Raw genomic sequence first — 25,871 nt, 5'->3', positions numbered from 1 at the left:
AAGACACATGTACTCCAACGTTCATTGCAGCACTATTTACAATAGCCAAGACATGGAAACAACCTAAATGTCCATCGACAGAGGAGTGGATCCAGAAGATGTGGTCCATATACACAATGGAATACTACTCAACCATTAAAAATGACGAAATACCGGCATTCTTAGCAACCTGGATGGACCTAGAAACTATCATGCTACGTGAAGTCAGCCGTACAATGAGACACCAACATCCAATGCTTTTACTGACATGTGGAATCTGAAAAAAGGACAGACTGAACTTCTTTGCAGCACAGATGCTGACTCAGAGACATTGAAAAACTTACGGTCTCTGGAGGAGATAGTTTGGGGGGTGGGGGGATGTGCCTGGGCTGTGGGATGGAAATCCTGTGAAATTAGATTGTTATGATCATTATACAACTACAGATGTGATAAATTCATTTGAGAAAAAAACAAAAAACAAAAAACCAAAAAGCAGCAGACGTGTAGATAAACTGGTGGTTACCAGGAGGGAGAGGGAAGGGGGTGGGCCATATAAGATCTGGGGTTTAAGAGGTACACACAATGTTCCGTTGTGTATATGCGCCACGTCTTCTTTAACCGACACTTAGGTTGCTTCCATATCTTGGCTATTGTAAACAATGCTGCTATTATTAGCATATATTGTTTTGAATTAGTGTAGTTTTTTTGGGGGATATACCCAGGATTAGAACTGCTGGGTCTTATAGCAGTTCTATTTTTTTGAGGGTCCCCCATACTCCTTTTCACAGTGGCTGTACTCATTCACATTCCCACCATCAGTGTCTCAAGTTCCCTTTTCTCCGCATCCTCACAAGCATTTATTTGTTTTCTTTCTTATGACAGCCATTCTGACAGGTGTGAGGTGATATTGTGCTGCATTTCTTTTTTTTTTGTTTTGTTTTTTTTTTAGGGCTACACCCACAGCATATGGAGGTTCCCAAGCTAGGGGTTGAATCTGAGCTACAGCTTCCGGCCTGACACAGCCACAGCCACGCCAGATCCAAACCACGTCTGCAACCTACGCCACAGCTCATGGCAACCCCGATTCCTTAACCCAGTGATCGAGGCCAGAGATTGAACCCCAAACCTCATGGTGCCTAGTTGGATTTGTTTTCCCTGCGCTACAACAGGAACTCCCCTGTGTAGTGGTTTTGATCTGCATTTTCCTGATGATTAGCAATGTTTAGTATCTTTCCATGTGTCTATTAGCCATCTGCATTTTCTCTGGAAGAATCTACTCAATTCTTCTGCCTGTTTTTAAACCAGGTTTTTTGTTTTTTTTTTTTTAAGTTGTTTTTTCAGATCCGAAGTGTGTCTACGACCTATACCACAGCTCATGGCAACGCTCATCCTTAACCCGCTGAGCAAGGCTAGGGATTGAACCCTCAACTTCATGGCTCCAAATTGGATTCATTTCCACTGTGCCATGACAGGAACTCCTGAAGCTGAGTTGTATGAGCTGTTTATATATGTTGGATATTAGCCCTTTATTGGTCATCTCATTTGCAAATATTTTCTCCCAATCAATATGCTTTTTTTTTTTTTTTTGCCATTTCTTGGGCCACTCCTGCGGCGCAGGCTAGGGGTTGAATCGGAGCTGTAGCCACTAGCCTATGCCACAGCCACAGCAATGCGGGGATCCGAGCCGCGTCTGCAACCTACACCACAGCTCACAACAATGCCGGATCCTTAACCCACTGAGCAAGGCTAGGGATTGAAACTTTAACCTCATGGCTCCTAGGTGGATTCGTTAACCACTGAGCCACGATGGGAACTCCAATAGGCTTTTTTTGGTCAAAGGTTTTCTTAGCTGTGCAAAAGCTTTTACGGTTAATCAGGCCCCACTTGTTTATTTTTGCTTTTATTTCCTCTGCTTTGGGAGATAGACCCCCCCCAAAACACTGCTGCAATCTATGTCAAAGACTATTCTGCCTATGTTTTCCTTTAAGGGTTTTATGGCGTCTGGTTTTACATTTAGGTCTATAACCCATTTTGAGTTTATTTTTGTATATGGTGTTAAAGAATCTTCTAGGAGTTCCCATGTGGCTCATCAGGTTAAGAACCTGACACAGTGTGTGTGAAGATGTAAGTTCAATCCCTGGCCTTGCTGACGGTGCTGCAAGCTGCAGCGTAGATCACAGATGCAGCTGCAGTTCAACCTCTAGCCTGGGAACTTCCGTAAGTTGCAAGTGCAGCTGTAAAGAGATCAAGAAAAAAACAACAGAGATTTTTTTTTTAGATCCGTGCCCATGGCATATGGAAATTCTCAGGCTAGGGGTCAAACTGGAGCTGAAGCTGCTGGCCTACACCACAGCCACAGCAATGCCGGATCCTTAACCCAGTGAACGAGGTCAGGGACTGAACCTGTATCCTCATGGTCCCTAGTCGGGTTTGTTACCACTGAGCCACAGCTCAGAACTCCGAGGATTTCCTAATTTTCTTCTTCCACATGCAGCTGTCCAGCTTCCCAGCACTGCTTACTGAAGAGACCATCATTTCTCCACTGTATATTTTTGCCTCCTTTGTTACAGACTGACCCTACGTGTGTGGGTTTATTTCTGGGCTGCAGGTTTATGAGTTCTCCATATACTTTGGATATCAATTCCTTAAAAGATTCATGATTTCAAAATATTTTCTTCCATTCAGTAGGCTGCCTTTTCATTTTGCTGATTCCTTTGCTGTTCAGCTTTTTAGTCAGCTCCAACAAATTACCAACGTATCTATGGTAATTTGTATATATATTATATATGGCATATATACATACACCATACCATATATGTTAAATAACTTACTATGTTTTCCTCCAGGAGTTTTATGGCTTCAGGCATTATGTTCACATCTTTAATCCATTTTGAATTAATTTTTGCATATGGTATAAGACCATGGTCTAGCTTCATTTTTTTCCACATGTGGCTGCCTGGTTTTCCCAGCACCATTTATTGAAGAGACTGTCCTATCCCCAGTGCAAATTCTTGGCGCATTTGTCATAAAGTAATTGTCCATACATGCAGAGGTTTATTTCTAGGCTGTCTATTCCAGGCCACTGATCTTCTCATCTGTTTTTATGCCAATATCCTATTGTTTAGATTCTTTTCCTTTTTTTTTTTTTTTTTTTTTTTTTTTGTCTTTTTTTGCTACTTCTTTGTGCTGCACCCGTGGCATATGGAGGTTCCCAGGCTAGGGGTCCAATCGGAGCTGTAGCCACCGGCCTACGCCACAGCCACAGCAATCCCAGATCCAAGCTGCATCTCCAACCTACACCACAGCTCATAGCAACGCTGGATCCTTAACCACCGAGCAAGGCCAGGGATCGAACCTGCGTCCTCATGGATACTAGTCAGATTCATTTCCATTGAGCCACGATGGGAACTCCTGTTTCTTTTCTTGAGAGCCAGACATATACTGTGTGAAAGGAACCGCTCTCAAGGGCCTTCGGTGATGTGGTGGGAAGGTGTCGGGGGGAGTGGTCTGGAGTCTATGATGTCAGGGAGCCTACTGGACTGCAGCCTTCACCAGCGTTTCTCAGGTTTTGTTCTCTGCTCTCAAGTGACTGAGCATAGACACAGCGGGCTGGAGGTGGAGGTCTCTCATGTGGAAAGAGGGCTAGTTAGGGTCAGGGTTACTTCCAAGTCATCCTTATTTATTTGGATTATATACATGTAGAGTTCATGAATGCTGACAACTTAATAAAGACTGCATTTCAATTTACTTTTATATAAAAAAAGGTTAGCTGAATAATTCAAATACATATAAAAATGGATTATTGGCATATAAATACATGTCTATAAGTACCCATATACTTAAATACTAATCCGAAATTTGTAGCCACTTGATTTCTATTAAAAGCATCTAAAATTTGGATTCCAGCACAAACCCACAAGACTTAATGGGAAATTTAGGAACCCACAACTGGACATGAATTTCAGCACCATCGCCCACTGAAAGGCTGACCTTGGGTACATCACACAACGTAAACTTCAATTTTCCTATTAGTAAAATGTGGAAGATAATCTACATCTATGCTAGTTGGAAACAAGAAAATAAGAGCACACACGTGTGGCAAACCTTATAAACCTGAATGTAATGTAATCATTAGGTGTCATCATGAAATAGATACTAAATTCCTGTGCTAGTTGTTTTTTTTTTTTTTTTTTTTTTTTTTTTGTGGGGGAGTTCCTGTTGTGGCTCAGCAAGTTAAGAACCCAACTAGTATCCGTGAGGCTGTGGGTTCGATCCCTGGCCTCGATCAGTGGGTTAAGGACCTAGCGTTGTGGTAAGCTGTGGCATAGGTGCTCATATCTGGTGTTGCTGTAGCTGTGGAACAGCCCAGGAGCTGCAACTCCAATTCAACCCCTAGCCTGGGAACAACCATATGCCACGGGTATAGCTGTAGCAAGCAAAAAAAAAAAAAAGAGAGTTTTTGGTTTTTGTTTTTAATGGCACTACCCAAGGCATATAGAAGATCCTGGCCAGGGCTGGAATTACATGGCAATGCCAAATCCTTTCATCCACTGCGCTGGGCTAGGGGTCAAACCCATGCCTCTGCAGTGTCCTCGGCTGCTGCAGTCAGATTCTTAACCTATTGCACCACAGCAGGAACTCCTATGCAAGTACTAATGTAAGATTTTTCTTCTTAATTTTTCCTCCCCTGTTAAAACCAAAATTTCATAGGTAGAATGTCTCTTGATTTCATTGCTTTAGTTAGTAAGTACATTGTAAATGGAGGCATTTTCATCTCTATTTTTATAAACACATTTTTTCAAAATACAGTTGACCCTTTGAACACCCCAGTTTAAACTATGAGGTCCACTGAGACAAGGATTTTCCTCCATAGAAACCTGTGACAGTACCTCACAATCCATGGGTGGTTGAATCTGCGACACGGAAACACAGCTACAGAGCAACAGCACAGATACACTGAGGTGGGCTGTTGGTACCCTAGACCCCCTGCTGCTCAGGGGTCAGCTGCCTGCAGCTCTTTCTGAAGATTGTGGATAAAACTCAAGCACTGGCCTTAGGAGTCTGGAAAGGTACACGAACCCTTATTGGGAAGCGTAAACTAGGGGCCTGTAAACAGACTTGCTGAGACATACCAAACACTCTGGAAAACAAGCTGTTTCACTCAACACTCCATGTTCAAACAGGGCTGCCGATTCAAACTGAGTTGGCACCATTAAAGCATTAGTGGCAAATCCTTCACTAGACATAGGTCTTTTTTTTTTTTTTGTCTTTTTGTCTTTTTTGTTGTTGTTGTTGTTGCTATTTCTTGGGCCGCTCCCTCGGCATATGGAGGTTCCCAGGCTAGGGGTTGAATCGGAGCTGTAGCCACCGGCCTACGCCAGAGCCACAGCAACGCGGGATCTGAGCCGCGTCTGCAACCTACACCACAGCTCACGGCAACGCCGGATCGTTAACCCACTGAGCAAGGGCAGGGACCGAACCCGCAACCTCATGGTTCCTAGTCGGATTCGTTAACCACTGCGCCACGACGGGAACTCCTAGACATAGGTTTTTTTTGTTATTCAGGTTAATAAATATACTTAAAAAGAGAATTCTCATCACAAATGTGTAATGCATCTGACTGACCTTCCTTTAGGAATGACCTCATTAAAACTGTTTTTTCACAAATGTATGTATTCAAATTCCAAAGACCACCTAATTTACAGACAGCATTCAGCCTCAGAGGAGGCACGAAGCAGGTCGGACTCACCCTGACGGTGCCGCCGACGACCTCCGTTACCTTCCCTCGGTGCCACAGGGTGTCCGATCCCCTCACTGCACAGGCTTCTCCCTTTTTCCAGAAATAAGGCTCCAAGAGACCAAGGCATTTTAAATTACTTTGAATTTCATTCATCATTTTTAGTAGCTCGAATTCTAAAGAAATCATTAAAAACAGAGCATTTAGGAAAAATTCTCTACGATTTTCAAATGAAGTCATCATCTACCTTTATAACTTCATCACTTAGATAACATTGTAAGAAATTAAAAATCAGTCCCCATATAACAGAGCTTTAATAAACATGTAATTCAGTCAGTGGCTTCTACATGTTTTGAAACATACTACTAACAATGTGTAAAGTGTTATTCTGATCTCTGGTTATAAATGCAAGCATCATGTTGAGAGTGCAAGAGTATTAAAAGCTGTAGACACATACCAGGGAGCCTAATACAAAGGAGCTAAGCCTTTAGTATCACTTTGATAGCACATCTACGTGACAGTGAGCACGCCTGATACGCTATCTGATGCTCATACACAGCGTTTTAACGCTGTGGATATAAAACTAAAATTCTGACGTTGCTAATTCCTGCAAACTGGCTCATTATTCCCACAGGAAATACATATGCTGATAGCTGACACTACAGAAGGCAAGCTCTGGTCTCAGTTCCCGTTGACAGTTCTACCACCTAAGCTGTGAGTTCTTGGGCATAAGCCTCAGTCTGTTCTTCTGCACACTGGGTGCAACGGTGCCCACCCACGTCATCAGGACGGCAGGGGACTGGATGGAAGGGTCGAGCACCCTGCCTGGCTCAGAGCCGTCAACCTGTTCTAGCTGTGAGGACTTACACCCATCAAGCCAAGTTTCTGGATTAACAACTACTGCTAGAGGTCTGAACCACTACTCACTTCTAGTGGGGCTGATTACAAAGGTTTAGTCTGGTTTTCAAATTAAAAAACAGCATTTAGGAAATCAACCAAGGAGACGAAGCCTTCGACAAATTCGCTGCCATCACACCCCTGACCCCTAGGTGAACTTTACTACGAAGCTAATGGAGCCGACGTCTTGCTGTAGGTCATGCAGTGTTTTAGACACATAAGATTGTAGGAAGGAAGCCTTGATACATAAGCCTAAAGAGATCGCAAGAACGGGGACATTTATATTCTTTTTTCAGAGAGCCTCCAAACTTGCCTAAGTGCTCTTACAAAGCTGGGACCACCCCCATGCTTATCTTAGGCCCAGTTTATCCAGCACCAACGTCTCAATAAATGATTTTTATGCGCTAGTCACTGTGAAAAGCACCTTTTGTGCAGTATCATTTAGCCCTCACAACAACTCAGAGAAAACGAGCTTCAGAAAGGTTAACTATCTCCCCAAATTATTTCAATCCATGTGTATCTTGCTAGGGAAGTGGAGCTGCTAGTGACTGCTTTTACCAAATAACACTTCATAATCTGACAGACCTTACCTGATACTTTAGGCACCACGAATATGGTTCCATCATCACCAACGCAGCTGACTACTGCCTCAAAAACTTCCTGCTTAGGAATAGCTGGTGGTTTATAGCATCCAGTGGTTCTTGGGTCCAGAATTTTCTCCTTAAATTCAGACACCTTGGGTTCACTGATAACAGCAGCAGCTTTTTTGTCAGGGTCGGAGTTAATTTGAACACACTTAGGAATCACTGACGCCCCCTGTTCCAGGGGAATCTCCAGAGACTTCTGGGATAATGAATGACTGTTATCTAATTTATTACTTCTGTAACATCAAAAAGAAAATATCTAACCATGGGCAAAGAAAACAAAAATCCTTACGATGTATTTGACATTTAAAGAAGATATTTGCCCTATCTGGGATATCTTAGTCTAACATTACATAAAAATGACCATAATTAATTTGTAATGAAAATTATTTTAAATCATGAACAAGCTTGATGAGAATAAAGCAATATAATTTCACCTAAATGCATTAAATCACTGTGAGCTGTGGTGCAGGCTGCAGACACGGCTCGGATCCTGAGTTGCTGTGGCTGTGGTGTAGGCCAGCAGCTGTAGCTCTGATTTGACCCCTAGCCCAGGAACCTCCATATGCCATGGGTGCAGCTCTAAAAAGACAAAAGACAAAAGACAAAAAAAAAAAAAAAAAAAAAAAGCCTAGGAAATCCGAGGAGCAACTAAACACCACTTATGTTAGAAAAAGTTCAGCAGATTGTTGTTCCTTCCACTGCTGTGCATTTTTTTTGAAGGGAATGAGCACTGATACAAACAGCTTCATAATTCTGCACGAAGGATGCTCCCTCATCACCCCAGCCTCAAGGAGTAGTTTTACTGCCACAAAAGCAGAAAAGAACATGGAGCAGTGGCAGATACCGTTGGTTGTATTAACCTGCTGAGCCTTTCTGACCATCCACCTGAAGTCAGTGAACAGGAAGAGAGACACAGGTAGGAGTGAAGATGCCGAGCCTGGCTGCTGGCCATCGGCCAAGCCCCGCACACAGGCCAAGCCCCACACGCAGTCCGAGTCCACCACACCCAGCCAGCTACTTCAGATTCCATTTTAATGCTGATTTCTCTTTCTCTTTCCATTTCGTTAGGACTGCAGTCCTGGTGCAAATAAGGTAAGATACAAAAACCTAAGATAAAGAAAGAGGTCTGGCCGCGCACGGCAGAAGGTGGCTACCTGGAACGTGTGTCTGCCATTCTAATACACCTCCACCTCTGCCAGGAGAGATCAAAAGAGGAGACGAGGGCGCTGACAATATTGTGACCCGTTTCCTCTTGGACCAAAGGCACTTAAACCCCAAGCTTATTACCTAAGAGCATCTTTAAATGTTAACATGCTCAATTATATTTTTTGGTACCCATTTCTATTTATTTGCTACGCATTTCACACACACACATTTTAGCATACGCCTATGAAAAATTCTAACATACAGCTTGAATAAACATCAACACCTAAGCAGACGAGGCCCAAGGGCTCAGATCTGGAACCCACTCTATAATCTCTCTTCCTCTGGTTCAGAGTGTAAATGACAGACTAAAGGGCAAAGCATAAAAAGCAAAAATATCACTAAAGGCTCACACATTTTGCAATCCTGAATGAACTTACTTCTGAGCTGGCTCCTCAGGTTTAGATTATAAATAATTTTTAAGAGCAAAAAAAGAGGCAATTCCGGTCTGAGCACACACAGCTATGAAGATTTACACACAAAAATAAGAAGCCTCCATCAGAAAAATCTTTTGAAAGTCTATACCTCCTTTCTCTCAAAGCCAAACCCTTTTTAATCAAGTATTTAGAAACGTCAACACGTTCTCCCTTCTCATCTCTGCAGAAAATTTTCACAGGTAGTGGCCAGGCTGTGTTGTTCTCCTGCAGTGATTTAAGAGCAGAGCAAACATGAGACACAAAAACGCAATCTTCTTATAAACATTACACTTTTCACAGGCATTTCCTCCTCGTTTCTCCATATGCCAGAAAGGAAAACTCCCCAGTGAGTGATTTTGATATCCGAATACATCAGAGAGGAAGATGCCTGGACGCATCAGTGGGGAAGAGGCAGTGTTGAGGACGTGTGTCAGGAAAACCTCACCGCTGATTTTACCAAAGGCAGGGAGTGCGGGACGGCTGAAGCCTAGACTGGGTGGGAGGGGTGCCCCCTCAGCAACCAATTTCTCCAGTCTCCTAAATTCTTTGTAAATTATGTAACTGAAATACACTTTCCCAGGTCTGCCTTTTGTTTGATTCCCCCATATAATCATCTGTGGGACACATCTACTAGCAAACACATTACAATGAAGTAAGGCAAAAAAACAAAAAAAACCTGCAAAAATAATCCAAATCGCTGTAACTTTCTCAGCGAAAGAAGGGGACGTGTGGAAAACACAAGGAGTGACCCGTGTGCGTCCGCAGTGCCCCGCCCCCGTGACACACCTGCAGGATGACTGTCGCCACGGCTCCGCTGAGGTACAACGAGAGACAGTCACAGGCGGTCGCCGTCCACTTGTCACTCCCACCGGCTGGTCTACAATGGAAACGACAACTTGTTTCTAACAAACAGAATAGGATACAGACAAGTCAAAGAACCATCACATACATACATGTTTGAATCAACGACGTATGTAGTGAGAAATCAACTTAAACATGGCTGTGTATTATTTTTACAATTTTCTTCAGCATTTTCATAGCCTCTTTTCTACTTATGGTCCAAATCACATGCTAACTTACTTACTTACATCTGCTCTGAGGCTACATTGAGAACCCTTCAAAAAGTAGGTATAAGTTTTTTTGTTTGGGGCCACACCCATGCCATCTGGAAGTTCCTTATCTTCATGAAGATTTCACTTAAGAAACTATCTAGAGCTTAAAGGTTTGCTGTGATGATGAGGTAAGATGACACCCGTTAAGAGGCAATTATACAGGGTCCAGACAAGACTGAGTTCAGCCATTACCAGACTCTGGAGACAGCGGTGTTCCTTTGCAGCCCCTCACATGGAGTTCAAGGTGTCTACAGCAACACCTTCTCTACAATCCTGGGAACAACTAAGAGTGGACAGAATTCTGTCCTAACAATGAACAGAGCCTCCACCACAAAGGGGAAAAGGGCAGCATCACGAAAGGCAGGAGAGGCAGAGATACATCCTCAGCAAGGAAAGGGCCCCCCAGCTGCAGAGATCCACCATCAGGAGGGGTCACAGAGGCTGGAACTCTTCACCGAGGAGCAAGGGATTCGAGCTCTATGTGAGGCCCCCTAGCAGAACAGAGGCGCCCCCAGATTCCCTGTTGGCTCTGAAAATCAACAGGGAATATGACCAGGAAAACCAGAGAACTGCAGGGAATAGAAAACCTGTTCTTTTTTTTCCCCTGTCTTTTCAGAGCTGCTCCCGTGGCATGTGGAGGTTCCCAGGCTAGGGGTCTAATCAGAGCTGTAGCTGCCAGCCTACACCACAGCCACGCCAGATCCGAGACATGCTTGTAAGCTACACCACAGCTTATGGCAACGCCAGATCCTAAACCCACTGAGTGAGGCCAGGGATCGAACCCACAACCTCATGGTTCCTCGTTGGATTCGTTAACCACTTAGCCACGATGGGAACTCCCAGAACACCTGTTCTTAAAAGGCCTGTGCCCAGACTTAACCTAAAACAAGTGCAAAACACCAGACTGAACAATGCATGGACCCTCTTATTAAACAGTAAAGCATCTGCTGGAAAAGCAGGGACCAGCTGCAATGCCTCCCAGGGATGGAGACACTAGCAGGTGCCATTTTTGTCACTGCAGGCGTCTTGCTAAAGCCAGCACTCAAAGTTCCCCCTAACGTGTTAGTACCAGTGGGTCTGCCCTGCTCAAAGCCCTGCCCATCCTGGGGCCTCCTCAGCTGGGCCTCCAAGCCATCCTAGCAACCCTGCCCTCCTGTGCCCTGCAGAAGTGCCCAACAGGAGGGCGCACACAGCCCACAGAGGGGACACACCTTGAGTGCCAGGCTGCAGTGGCAGGCAGGACTGTACATCTGGGCCCCACAGTGCATCTCCTAAATAAGGCTACTCTTTCAAGACAGGAAGAGACAGTGATTTACCTAATCTGTAGAAACAAAGAGAATGAGGCAAAATGAGGAGGCAGAGGAATATGTTCCAAACCAAAGAACAAGATGAAAACCTACGAAAAAGAACTAAATAAAGTAATCCACCTGATACATGCTTAAAAGTTACCACCATCAATGTGCTCTCCAAACTCAGGAGAAGAATGGATGAACACTGTGAGAACTTCGACAGAGGGACAGAGAATACGACAAAGTACCAACGAGAAGCTGCGCCTGAATGAAAGATGCACCAGAGAGGTTCAACAGCAGACGGGGGAGTTCCCTTTGTGGTGCAGTGGAAACGAATCCAACTAGGAATCATGAGGTTGTGGGTTCGATCCCTGGCCTCACTCAGTGGGTTCAGGATCCAGCACTGCTGTGGCTGTGGTGTAGGCCGGTGGCTACAGCTCCACTTTAACCCCTAGCCTGGGAACCTCCAGATCCCGTGGGTGCAGCCCTAAGAAGACAAAAGGCACCCCCCCAAAAAAAAATCAACAACCCCAAAAAACCCCCAGCAGGCTGGGGAGGAGGAAGAGCGTGTCAGCAAGCACAAGGCTGAGCACTGGAACTCACCCAGCCACAAAGGATGAAAAAATAAGAGTGAGGGGACCTTAAGGGACTTTTGGGACAACATCAAGTAGAATGACACCTGCATTATAGGAGTCCCAGAAGAAGGAGAGAGACAAAGAGCCAAAAAAACTGTCTGAAGAAACACTGGCTAAAACTTCTTTAACCTGGGGAAGGAAACAGACCTCCAGGTCCGGGAAGCTGCAAGGGCTCCAGCAAGATGAACACAAAGGGTTACATGGAGGCTCATTATAATTAAAATTGTAAAAGTTAAGGATAAAGAGAAAATCCTAAAAGCAGGAGAAAAAACAACTGGTGATGCACATAGGAATCCCCATGAGGCTATCAACAGATTTTTAAACAAACTTTAAAGATCAAACGAGAGTGGCATGATATGGTCCAACTGCTGAAAAGGAAAAAACTTCCAACTGAGAAATCTCCACCTAGCAGCGCTGAAGGGAGATGAGGAGTACCCCAGACAAGCCAGAGCTAAAGGAGTTCATCCTCACTAAACTGGCCCTACAAGCAATGTTAGAGGACTTAACTTAGGCCGAGAAGAAACGCCACTGATTAACAATAAGAAAACACACGCAAGCGATAATCTCACTGACAATGGCAACTACATGAAAAGTAGTGGACCAACCACTTGCAAAGCAAGCATGAATGCTGAAATGTTAAAGAGGCCAAAGAAGCAAAAATAACTAAAATTACAACATTTACTTAAGGGAAGACTAAAATAAAAAGATGTAAAATGTGTCCCTCGAAGTATAAAACATGGGGCAAGGAGAGAAAATGTAACGACCGACTTAAAACAGGACTTCCTGTCGTGGCGCAGCAGAAACGAATCCAACTAGGAACCATGAGGACGCAGGTTCGATCCCTGGCCTCGCTCAGTGGGTTAAGGATCTGGCGTTGCCGTGAGCTGTGGTGTAGGTCGCAGAGACGGCTCGGATCCCGCGTGGCTGTGGCTGTGGCTGTGGCTCTGGTGTAGGCCGGCAGCTGTAGCTCCGATTGGACCCCTAGCCTGGGAACCTCCATATGCCGAGGGTGTGGCTCTACAAAGCAAAAACAAAAAATAAACTAAAATTTAGTAACTCACTAATCTCGACCGTTTAGACAATGTTCAGTGACAGCCTGGATAGGTAACGCAAGCACGGTCCACGCTTCCCAAGCGGACAATGTACCCGCAATGTCCTTCCATCTCTTCCCCTGCAGTTTTCTGCTGAATAACTGAGCTGCTGTCTGCTCTGCAGCTTCCATGGCTTGAATGTGGCTGACTGCTACATCGTCAGCATTCTCGGGGTGTCCCCATGTTCCCCTGCCCTGTATTTCCTTCAAATTCATAGTCAGGTCTAGAGTCTTGGTCAGATTCGGGTTTGCATGTTTCTTTGTTCAGCAACACTATGCAGACGGTACTGTGCCCTTGACGGAGGAAGCTCATGTCTGATTCTTCTGGGGAGGTCAGCAGCCACCAACGATTAGACCCCTTAGTTTATGGGGGTTGTAAAATGGTGGTGTTCCAGTGATAGCATTCTTCCTTTGTCAGCTGGAATACTTAGAAAGAACCTGCCCTTACCTATTTGATTACTTTGAAATTAAGACAGACTGCACACAAGGAAAGTGCTCATTTCCCTTATTTACCGATTTTTCAGAACAAAGAGATGTTGGTTCCCTAGGATCCTCGAAAAGTTAGCAATAAGATTTTTAAAAAATCACTCTATAAGCCTAGGGATTTATAGCAAATGCTCTGACACAGGACGATAATCATCCTACTGTTGCTCAAACCGTCCCATCTTCGGTGAGTGGAAGTTCCTCCAGACTGGCTCCTTCAGTCTTTCTGTCATCTCACCTGTCCAGCCAGCACGGACACACTGCTTTTCGCTATGTCAAGATATTCTAGGCTCATGTTGTACATTTCCTGCCCAAGACCTGGAATCAAATCTTTCCCCAAAGAAAACCAATTTCTTTGAGTGGGAAATGCTATCTGGAGACCACAATTTGTGCACCAGCATAGCTCACTGCTACTGGCTCCTTCATGTTACAAGGCTAAAAATACATATACTTTTTACAGTTAAAATACACTATGAGTTTCTACTATTATTTCTAATTCACAATCGGGAGCACAAGGTAACCTGACGTTACATTTTTACCGTCTACCAACCACCTCTGTTCTTACTGATAAACGCATGAGCACTCTTTCGAGTTATCCCACAGCACACACACCACAGTTTCAGGGACACTGCAACCAGCTCTGGGACTGATGCCCACAGGCGATGATTTTTTTGGGGGTGGTAATTTCTGTCCTTGGGATATATTCTGGTAAGCATGCACAGTCTGTGTTTTAAAGCCATTTGAAGCAGTTCCTCTCTGAGAAGCTAAGCCCCCACTACACACAGTTCACGCCACCTTCCTATTTTCACTGATTTCTCCATATAAAGTATTAATACAGTTCCACCATTAAATCAGTATTAGTAAGCTCTTCTCTTTCCCAACTTATCTGAAGTGCTTATTCCCAGTTAACTCCAGTTGGACAACAGTGAGCTTATGCAGCTTCTCATACATACTCTTTCTCCTCCCATGCTCTGAAATTGTGCCACATCTCCCTGCATGCGACCCTGCTTCCAGAAGAGCGATCATTTAATCCTGGTAAACGGAACGCTCATCATCGTCCTCCTGTCAAATCCCCTCGTGTCTTACGGGTTATCCACAGCTTGTCCTCACAGGGTCCTCAGGAAGGGCTCCTGGAAACAGTTCTCCCTGAGTGGTCAAATCACATTTCTGTGATCTTTACATCTGAAGGTCAGTTGGCTGGACATAAAACCCACCGTTTGCCATTTTGAGTATTTTTTAAAGGTTATTCTATTACCGTCTGACATAAAGTTTTGGTGCTGACAGTTATTTTACTTCTCTTGTGAATCAGTAATTTTAGCAGATAATCTCCCCGTGTTGTCATTCCTGAACTGACTTCCCAAGACAAGCAGTGTGCCCTTTCAATACTTATTTTTATTTTTTTTAGGGCTGCACCTGCAGCATATGGAGGTTCCCAGGCCAGGGGTCGAATCAGAGCTGCAGCTGCCAGCCTACACCACAGCCACAGCAACGCCAGATCCAAGCCGCGTCTGCGACCTACACCACAGCTCAGGGAAGTGTCAGATCCTTAACCCACTGAGCGGGGCCAGGGATCAAACCTGCAACCTCATGGTTCCTAGTCGGATTCGTTTCTGCTGAGCCATGACAGGAACTTCTCAACGCATGTTTTTAAATAGTCTTTAATTTCAGGAACACTTTTTGGAATTGTGTTTTTCATATTTGTTTTGTTCTATTTTAGTTTTCTTCCTTTGAAGTTCCTACTAGTATGTATACTGGGTCTTTGTCTATTTTAGGTATCTTTTTGGTGCCCTGGGTTTCTATTTTTTAATTAAAAAGAATCTGTCCTCCTAATCTTGCATTTCTCGTAAGACATTTTCTATTACGTGTCTGTGTGTGTGTGTTCTAGTCTGGTCTACATTTCTGAGACGACGTCCTTGTCCTTCCTGAGTGCCGTCACCCCTCTTTTCAAGTCTTCCTTTGGCTGTAACTGGTCTTGCTTGAGTTCTCCTACTTCCGTTTTACGTTGTTCTTCATGGCGTCTACCATTCTCTGCACGGTTGAGTCTACCCCGAAACACTGCTGTTGGGTGAGCAGGTCTTTTCCGTGAACTCCACTGACTCAAGGGTATTATGTGGTTCCTTATTCTTTTCTTCTCATGATAATTTGTACGGGATTTGACCCGAACCTCTTCTAGCTTCATGGCTCTGGAACTCTTGTGCTGTTTTCCCAAAGTGACAGACACTAGGGCATCACACTTTGCTCCTCTCCCTACTTTCATCTGCATCTTTCTCTCCTTCGCCCCACTGGCTGTCTTGCTCAAGCCAGGCTCCCTTCCCAGTAGCTTCTCGGGGTGGGGTCCCGGAAGGCAGCCTGTATGGCTAAGCAGGCCCAGCACGGTGAACCGGCAGCCTGTTCCAGAGCACCGGCCTCACAACCTCCGTTTTGATCGCTGTTCTCAAACTGGCTGGAATGCGTTGGTGACATACTGTTGCCACTTCCGATCCTCAGACCTGTGCGGATCCCAGCAGCGTTCCCTCCCCATCCTCCCCCGCAAACGGGATAACCACAGGGTCTGGAAGGTGGGGCGCCCTTCCTGCTTGCGCTGGGGGCGGCGGGCGCCCTGTTGCCTACTTTTGTTGTAGATGCTGACCATGCAGTCTGTAGATCTGCATCCAGGACTATGCGCTGATGGTAGGATTCTAGCAGACTCTAAACCTATGCTATGCCATTTCCCAGACTCCTGATGCACTCTTTTTGGTAATTTATACATTTTTTTTTTTTTTTGTCTTTTGTCTTTTTGTCTGTTGTTGTTGTTGCTGTTGTTGCTATTTCTTGGGCTGTTCCCACGGCATATGGAGGTTCCCAGGCTAGGGGTCGAATCAGAGCTATAGCCGCTGGCCTACGCTAGAGCCTCAGCAATTTGAGATCTGAGCCATGTCTGTGACCTACACCACAGCTCACGGCAACGCCGGATCGTTAACCCACTGAGCAAGGGCAGGGACCGAACCCGCGACCTCATGGTTCCTAGTCGGATTCGTTAACCACTGCGCCACGACGGGAACTCCCGGTAATTTATACATTTTTAGCTCTCCATGCAATTCTAAGTTTATGAAATATTTTATTTCTATCTGCTTGTGTTTCTCAAGTTTTTTTTTTTACCTTCACAGTTTGGACTCTACCCAGAGACCTGAGTCTAGGTATCACCCATCTCCATTTCCTTAACACCATCAAAGTTGATGTGCTGCACATTTTTATCTATCCTGCTTCTTAAATCCTTAAAATTAACTAAATCTTACAAAAATTTCAGACTATGTCAGTGGAATGAAAACCCATCCAAAAAGAAAAATCTTTAAAATCATATTCAATAATGAGAAAAATTTACTCAGCTAAAAACTACCTTATGTCAGCAAGAGAGCATTCCAAAGACAACCTTCCCATCGTCTTCAGATCTTCCCGAAGCTCCCTTAAACAGTTGATGTTCACCGCCAGTTCAACACCCACGTCATACAGCAGGACCTGGGAAAACGACAACTTTAGGTCCACGGCAAGACAGTACTTGCATTATTTTTTGCAAACTGAAAAGCATAATAAAAACTGGATAAAAGCACAAACTTCATTATTTTTCACTTTCATGACTACGTTTTTAAATCCGCACTCACCTCTACCAACGTGTCTGTAACCATCCTGATGATCTGGCCTCTCTGCCACTGATTTTTATCTGGGATCTTAACCGCACAGTGCATGTCGTTTTCCCATTTAACGGGTTTCCACGTTGAGTTTTCATAAGCAGCGACCATCTTTTCTCCCAAACTATGTAAAGAAGAAAAAACTTAACTCTCTAAGCCTCTTCACATAACACGTAACTCTCCAGCAAGATGCTTCTTCTGTTGTCCCTTCCTCATTCTAGTCCAGCCCAAGCGGAACCCTGCTCTCCCGAGCTTTCCCAAGCCTCTTTCCACGGCAGGGTGCTGAGCCAGCTCCCCTCCTCCCAGACATCCTCAGGGCTCACTCCCTCTCCCTCGGGACCCATCTCAAGGGTCACTCCATCTGTGAGGTTTTCCTCCCCAGCTGCTTGGTGTTTCTCTACTGTCTTTATCATCATCGGCGGCACCACATGGTGCACTTGTTCACGCTCTCTAAGCAGCATTTAAGCTCATGACACACAAACTGTCCTTGTTTAACCACTGTATCCCCAACACCTATAATACTGGCTGTCAAATAACAGGTGCTCAGTAAGCATCTATGGAATTTTTAAATCCCCACACAGTGCAGATCATCATAAAGACACTATCTCTATACTTTTAACTGATTTTTTTCTGGCTGCTTCTGCAGCATGTGCAACTTCCTGGGTCAAGGATCCAACCCAGACCACAGTTGTGACAAAGCCAGATCCCTAACCTACTGCCCCACAGGGGAACACCCTACTTTTAATAATCTTTTAGTGAATGTTTAGCTGAAATCATTTTGTACTTTTGAAATTCTCCATTTGTGACTTCTAGATCCTCCAAAAATGAAATACAGAAAAAGAATAAAATGATATGCAATAAATGTTTTCCTTGTATGTTATACCTATTAAGTAAATTTTCTGTTAATAACCACTGAACATAAATCTTCTCAGGAGACATTACATTACAGATGTACACAGGCAGTTCCTTATTATAAAGCGACTGGAGATTTTCGTCAGGTAGAGATTTTGCAAATACAGGATTTAACCTGTTTACTTCATTTGAAATAATTTCTTCTGGAGAAGGATCCCATACTTCAATATGCTTCTTGGAATTATCTTTGATTGTGTATCTAAAAAATAATAAAGCCCATTAGCAGAAAGAGTAGTTAGCAAAATATTTGTTTGTTATTTGCTTAGATCTAGAGATGAGATACCTATGATACACTGCTTTGCAGTTTTGACATCAACAGCAATTTTAGTCTTTTTTCAAAGAGTTCTTTATGACCCAAAGAAAAAAAGCCTGCAACATCAAAGCCAAACTTTTTATTTTAAAAGCATAGTTTAAAATACCAACTGTGCTCATAAATTTTGCCATTTCCCATTGATATTTTCTACTCACAAAGGATAAAACTGTTTTTTTGATAGCCTGAATATTCTCAACTAAAAACTGCCAATCTGTTTGCCAAAAGGAATACATGTGGCATACAATTGCTATTAAAATGTGTTCACAAGCAAAATTATTGAACAAAATGTTTCAAATGTTTAATAAATCAGATTAGCTCACATTCTAGTGACACAATGTCAAAATTTATTTTCCCTTTTATTTTCTTGATATATATATATTTTATTTTTTTTATTGCTCAAATGAATTTATCACATCTGTAGTTGTATAATGATCGTAACAATCTGATTTCACAGGATTTCCATCCCACAGCCCAGGCACATCCCCCCACCCCCCAAACTGTCTCCTCCAGAGACCGTAAGTTTTTCAATGTCTGTGAGTCAGCATCTGTTCTGCAAAGAAGTTCAGTCTGACTTTTTTTCAGATTCCACATGTCAGTAAAAGCATTGGATGTTGGTGTCTCATTGTACAGCTGACTTCACGTAGCATGATAGTTTCTAGGTCCATCCAGGTTGCTAAGAATGCCGGTATTTCGTCATTTTTAATGGCTGAGTAGTATTCCATTGTGTGTACGTATGGACCACATCTTCTGGATCCACTCCTCTGTCGATGGACATTGAGGTTGTTTCCATGTCTTGGCTATTGGAAATAGCGCTGCAATGAACGTTGGAGTACATGTGTCTTTGCGAGTCCTGGTTTTCTCTGGGTAGATGCGCAGGAGTGGGGTTGCTGGATCCAATGGAAGTTCTATGTTTAGTTTTCCGAGGAGTCTCCATACTGATTTCCACAGTGGTTGCACCAATTTACAATCCCACCAACAGTGTACTAGGGTTCCTTTTTCTCCACACCCTCTCCAGCCCTTACTGTTGGTAGACTTTTGGATGATGGCCATTCTGGCTGGTGTAAGGTGGTACCTCATCGTGGTTTTGATGTGCATCTCTCTAATAATGAGTGATGCTGAACATCTTTTCATGTGTTTCTTGGCCATCTGTATGTCTTCTTTGGAGAACTGTCTGTTTAGAGCTTCTGCCCATTTTTGGATGGGGTTGTTTGTTTCTTTGCTATGGAGCTGCAGAAGGTGTTTATAAATTTTGGAGATTACTCCCTTGTCAGTTGATTCACTTGCAAAGATTTTCTCCCATTCTGTGGGTTGTCTTTTTGAGTCGTTTAGGGTTTCGTTTGCCGTGCAGAAACTTTGAAGTTTGATTAGGCCCCATTTGTTTATTTTTGTTTTTGTTGTCAATACTCTGATAGGTGGGTCTGAGAAGATGTTGCTGTCGTTTATGTCAGAGAGTGTTTGGCCTCTGTTTTCCTCTAGGAGTTTGATAGTGTCTGGTCTTATATCTAGGTCTTTCATCCATTTGGAGTTGATTTTTGTGTATGGTGTTAGGGAGTGTTCTAATTTCATTCTTTTCCATGTGGCTGTCCAGTTTTCCCAGCACCACTTACTGAACAAGCTGTCCTTTCTCCATTATATAGTCTTGCCTCCTTTGTCATCGATTAGTTGGCTGTAAGTGGGTGGGTTTAATTCTGGGCTTTCTATCCTGTTCCACTGATCCATATTTCTGTCTTTGTGCCAGTACCATGCAGTTTTGACGACTGTTGCTTTGTAGTATAGTCTGAAGTCCGGGAGCCTGATTCCTCCAGCTCCATTTTTCTTCTCTAAATGTTTGATAGAATTCGCCTGTGAAGCCATCTGGTCCTGGACTTTTGTTTGTTGGAAGTTTTTTAATCACAGTTTCAATTTCAGTTCTTGTGATGGGTCCGTTCATCTTTTCTATTTCATCTTGGTTTAGTGTAGGAATACTGCACTTTTCTAAGAATTTGTCCATTTCTTCTAGGTTTTCCATTTTTTGGGCATATAGTTGCAAATAGTAGTCTCTTATGATCCTTTGTATTTCTGTGATGTCCGTTGTTACTTCCCCTTTTTCATTTCTAATTTTATTGATGTGAGTCTTCTCTCTTTTTTGCTTGATACGTCTGGCTAGGGGTTTATCAATTTTGTTGATCTTTTCAAAGAACCAGCTTTTCGTTTCATTGATCTTTTCTCCGGTTTTCTTTGTTTCTATTTCATTGATTTCTGCTCTGATCTTTATGATTTCTTTCCTTCTACTAACATTAGGTCTTGCCTGTTCTCTCTCGAGCTGCTTTAGATGTAAAGTTAGCTTGATTATTTGAGCTTTTTCTTGTTTCCTGAGGTGGGCTTATGTTGCTATAAACGTTCCTCTTAGAACGGCTTTTGCGGCATCCCGTAGGTTTTGGAGTGTCATATCTTCGTTGTCATTTGCTGCCAGGTATTTTTTAATTTCCTCTTTGATTTCTTCAGTGATCCATCGATCCATTGGTTGTTTAGTAGCATGTTGTTTAGTCTCCACGTGTTTATGTTTTTTGCAGTTTTGTTGTTGTTGTTGATTTCCAGTCGTATAGCATTGTGGTTGGAAAAGATGCTTGATGTGATTCCAATTTTCTTAACGTTACCGAGGTTGGATTTGTAGCCCAGGATATGATCAATCTTAGAGGATGTTCCATGTGCACTTGAGAAGAATGTGTATTCTGTTGCTTTTGGATGGAATGTCCTATAAATATCTAGTAAGTCCATCTGGTTTAATGCATCATTCAGGGCCTGTGTTTCCTTATTGATTTTCTGTCTGGTTGATCTGTCCATTGCTGTCAGTGGGGTGTTAAAGTCCCCGACTATGATTGTGTTATTGTCGATTTGTCCTTTTAAGGTTGTTAGCAGTTGCCTTCTATATTGTGGTGAACCTGTGTTGGGTGCGTAGATATTTAAAACTGTTATATCTTCTTCTTGGATTGATCCTTTGATCATTATGTAATGTCCTTCTTTGTCCCTTAAAATAGTCTTCATTTTAAAGTCTATTTTGTCTGATATGAGTATTGCTACTCCAGCTTTCTTTTGATCCCCGTTTGCATGAAATATTTTCTTCCATCCTCTCACTTTCAACTTGTATGTGTCCCTAGAAGTGAAGTGGATCTCTTGGAGAGAGCATATATATGGGTTTTGTTTTTGTTTCCATTCAGCCAGTCTGTGTCTTTTGGTTGGGGCGTTTAGTCCATTAACATTTAAGGTAATTATTGATATGTATGTTCTTATTGCCATTGCATTAATTGCTTTAGATTTGTTTTTGCTGCTCTTTTTTCTTCCCTTCTTCTCTTGTTCTTTTCTGCCTAGAGAAGTTCCTTTAGTATTTGTTGTAAGGCTGGTTTAGTGTTGCTGAATTCTCTCAGCTTTTGCTTATCTGTGAAGGTTTTGATTTCTCCTTCAAATCTGAATGAGAGCCTTGCTGGGTAGAGTAATCTTGGTTGGAGGTTTTTTCCTTTCATCACGTTGAGTATATCATGCCACTCCCTTCTGGCCTGCAGAGTTTCTGTTGAAAAGTCTGCCGATAGCCTTATCAGGGTTCCCTTGTATGTTATTTGTGTCTTTTCCCTAGCTGCTTTCAAGATTTTCTCTTTGTCTTTACTTTTGGTCAGTTTGATTAATATGTGTCTTGGGGTGTTCCTCCCTGGGTTTATTTTATATGGTACTCATGCTTCCTGGATTTGAGTGAGTGATTCCTTCCCCATGTGAGGGAAGTTTTTGGCTATTATCTCTTGGAATATTTTTTCTGTCTCCTTCTCTCTCTCTTCTCCTTCTGGCACCGCTATAGTATGGATGTTGGTGCGTTTCACGTTGTCCCAGAGTTCTCTGAGACTCTCTTCATTTGTTTTCAGTCTTTTTTCTCTTTTCTGTTCTGCATCCGCAATTTCCACTAATCTGTCCTCCACCTCGCTTATTCGTTCTTCTGCTTCCTGTATTCTGCTGTCAGCTGCTTCTAGTGAATTTTTTATTTCAGTTATTGTATTTTGCATCTCTTCTTGCTTAAGTTTCGTATCTTGTATTTCTTTGGTCAGTGTTTCCTGTAAGTTATCCATCTTTGCCTCCAGTTTATTTCCAATGTCTTGCATCATCTTCACCATCAACAGTCTAGTCTTTTTCCTGGAGGCTGAGGATCTCATCGCTTAGCTGATTTTCTGGGGTTTTTCCTTTCTCCCTCATCTGAGTTATAGTTCTCTGTCTTTTCATTTTTATAGGTTTGGGGTGTGGTGACCTTTTTACAGATAACAGAGTTGTAGCCTCTCTTACTTCTGTGTCTTCCCCCCTTGTGGCTGAAGTCAGTATGGGGGCTTGCTGTAGGCTTCCTGATGGGAGGGGCTGATGCCTGCCCCCTGGTAGGTGGAGCTGATTCTACTCCCTCTGGTGAGTGGGGCTTAGTCTCTGGATGGGATTAGAGGCGGCTGTGTGCTGGGGGGTCTTTAGGCAGCCTGTTTACTGAGGGGCAGGGCTATGATCCCACCTGGGTTGTTGTCTTCCCTGGGGCTTCTCAGTGCTGACTGACAGGTGGGGCCAGATTTTCCCCAGAGAAAGGCACAGCTGCTGAAGATTCCCGAGAGCTTTGCTTTCAATGCCCTTCCCTCAAAACCAGCCACGTTCACTGCTTTTTTCCCAGGACACCCTCCAAGAACTGTGGTCAGGTTTGACCCAGATTTCATGGAGACTTTGCTTTGCCCTGGGACCCAGTGCACGTGAAAGTCTGTGTGCGCCTTTTAAGAATGGTGTCTCCGTTTCCGCCAGTTCCGTGGAGCTCCTGCACACAAGCCCCACTGGCCTTCAATGCCAGATGCTCCAGGGGCTCTTTCTCCCAGTGCCAGATCCCCACACGTGAGAGTTTGATGTGGGGCTCAGAACTCTCACTCCTGTAGGTGAGTCTCTGTGAACCAGTCAGTTTCCAGTCTGTGGGGTTTCCCATCCGGGAGGTAGGGGGTTGTTTATATCTCGAAATCGCCCCTCCTACCTCTTGATGTGTCCTTCTCTTTTTCTTCTGGAGTAGGTTATCTTTTTTAAGGTTTCCGGTCCATTTGGTGTAGAATGCTCAGTCTTTAGTGGTGAATTTTGTTGTTTTTAGAAGAGAAGCTGAGCGCCAGTCCTTCTACTCCGCCATCTTAATCCCATCTCTCAGAGCACTTGCGCCCGGTTTTCTCCCATAGGGCCTTCAGCCGTTCCTTTTGCCGCAATGCCTCTTCCTCCAAATGGCCCACACTGGCCACAGTAGCCACCATCTTGCCAGCCGACCCCCTGTCCTCTCATCCTCCTTTTTAAATGAGAGTTGCAATGTTTATTTTAGGATCTTTTTCCTTTTTTCGCTACACCCACAGCATGTGGACGTTCCCTGGCCAGGTATGGACTCTGGCACAGCAGCAACCCAAGCCACAGCGGTGAAAATGCAGAAGCCTTAACCCACTAGGCCACCAGAGAACTCCCTAAAATTTCTTCAAAGGAAAAACTTAAGTTCTTCCACAAGGAGCCTGATATTTTGCTAACGTAGGGGACGAACAATTTTTCCTTCTAAATCTAATGAAGCTCTTCCGTCCTCACTTGACATGAACTCTGAGCATCAACAGCTCTTTGCTTCTGGGAATGCTCTCCTTTGATCTACCATCTTTTTACTCCTCCTTCTGTACATGATAATGCTCAGAGATGCATCTCCATCCAGGGCGACTGAGAGGACAGATGGACACGATGGGCTCGTTTATCAGGGTGTGCTAACTCCCACCTGGATCACCTAACCAGCTCCATCTTCTGGGCTCCATGTTCAGATATCGCTTTTCTCCGTCCATTCTGTACGTACTGGGCTGAGAAGGCTAGGTGCCAGCAACATGGCAGCAGACAAAATAAGCAGGGTTCCTGTCCTCTTGGAGCTTATGGTATTGTGATAAAGATTAGGTAATTATAAATTATAAAAATAAATTATAAAGAACAAGGGAACGGGCCAATGACATCTAACCTAGTCTGGGAGATGGAGTCGGTTCCTTTGAGATTTCAAAAGGACAACTAGAAGTTAGTGAGGCATTCTAAAAACTGGAAGAAAACATGCAGCTTTGATGTTGTAAAACAACAGGCCATGGTATGAACCTAGAGGTAGACAGGCGCCAGATTATTTGGGAAACATTATGTTTTATTTTACACAGGATGGTGCATGTATGACACAGCTGAGCTCAGACTGCGGTACTTCACGGTTCTCTTCTTCCTATTCTTTGGGTGCTCGGGGCAGGCACTGGTCAAAGGAAGCTCATTTTCTAATCTGAGAACAGGCAAGAGGCACAATGAAAACAGCAGGTCTCACTGTGGTCCTCTGCAGTCAGCAATCTGGGGACCAAGGGGCAAGGAGACCGGCTGGGGCTTCCAGAGCATCAGAGGTGGGTCTACAAAAAAGAGGTACCCTGGGAGGGGCAAAGCAACGTGTTTTTGAAAAATATTCGAATAATCAATGGAACAGGACAGAAAGCCCAGAAATAAACCCAAATGCCTATGGTCAATTAACCTATGACAAAGGAAACAAGAACACACAGTAGAACAAAGACAGTCTCTTCAGTAAATGGTGCTGGGAAAACTGGACAACTGCATGTAAGAGAATGAAACCAGAACACTGTCTAACACTATACACAAAAATAAACTCAAAATGGATTAAAGACCTAGTAAGACCAGACACTATAAAACTCCTAAAGAAAAAGAGAAGCAGAACGCTCTTTGAATAAATCACGGCAACATCTTGTTTGAACCACCTCCTAGAATAAAGACAATAAAGACAAATAAACCAGTGGTACCTAATTAAACTCAAAAGCTTCCGCAAAAAGAAAAAACCATTAAAAAGAAAATGAAAAGGCAACCAGAGAATGGGAGAAAATTTTTGCAAATGACTCAACTGACAAAGGTTTAATCTCCAAAATATACAAACAACTCATACAACTCAACTAAAAACAAACAACCCCAATGAAAAATGGGCAGATCTAAACAGACAGTTCACCAAAGAAGACATACAGATGGCCAAGCAGGCACATGAAAAAATGCTCAATGCCACCAATTATTAGAGAAATGCAAATCAAAACTGCACTGAGGTACCACCTCATGCTGGTCAGAATGGCCATCATTAACAAGTCAACAAATAACAAACGCTGGAGGGGGTGTGGATAAAAGGGAGCCCTCCTGCACGTTGGTGGGAATGTAAATTGCTACAACCACTATGGAGAACAGTATGGAGATGCCTCAGAAAACTAAATACAGAACTACCATATGACCTAGCAATCCCACCCCTGGGCATATATCCAGACAAATATTTCATTGAAAAAGATACATGGAGTTCCTGTCGCGGCACAGTGGTTAACGAATCTGACTAGGAACCATGAGGTTGCGGGTTCGGTCCCTGCCCTTGCTCAGTGGGTTAACGATCCGGCGTTGCCGTGAGCTGTGGTGTAGGTTGCAGACGTGGTTCGGATCCC

General features: G+C 43.6%; 1 protein-coding gene across 9 annotated transcripts in view; it reads right to left on the bottom strand.

Moving 5' to 3' along the window:
• The window catches only part of RNF17 (ring finger protein 17), a 126,767-nt gene that overhangs the window by 21,749 nt on the left and 79,147 nt on the right, over nucleotides 1–25,871 (bottom strand). For all 9 annotated transcript variants that reach the window (XR_014818892.1, XM_021065407.2, XM_084981171.1 and 6 more), the window contains 7 exons: nucleotides 18,037–18,264; nucleotides 17,127–17,277; nucleotides 16,865–16,983; nucleotides 9,666–9,756; nucleotides 8,989–9,104; nucleotides 7,204–7,493; nucleotides 5,729–5,892 (listed from right to left, as the gene is read on the bottom strand). Coding sequence is in view for 8 of the 9 variants with exons in the window: in XM_021065407.2 (XP_020921066.2) it covers nucleotides 5,729–5,892; nucleotides 7,204–7,493; nucleotides 8,989–9,104; nucleotides 9,666–9,756; nucleotides 16,865–16,983; nucleotides 17,127–17,277; nucleotides 18,037–18,264 (1,159 nt within the window). In the remaining variant the exon portion in view is untranslated. The remainder of the gene's footprint in view (nucleotides 1–5,728; nucleotides 5,893–7,203; nucleotides 7,494–8,988; nucleotides 9,105–9,665; nucleotides 9,757–16,864; nucleotides 16,984–17,126; nucleotides 17,278–18,036; nucleotides 18,265–25,871) is intronic.

Source organism: Sus scrofa, chromosome 11, assembly GCF_054392235.1.
Source record: "Sus scrofa isolate SSC_HxYL_T2T_F1_AM1 chromosome 11, Sscrofa_HxYL_maternal_Yorkshire_Landrace_v2.0, whole genome shotgun sequence".
In the NCBI taxonomy this organism is placed as follows: Eukaryota; Metazoa; Chordata; class Mammalia; order Artiodactyla; family Suidae; genus Sus; species Sus scrofa.
This window is presented reverse-complemented; position numbering and strand designations above follow the sequence as displayed.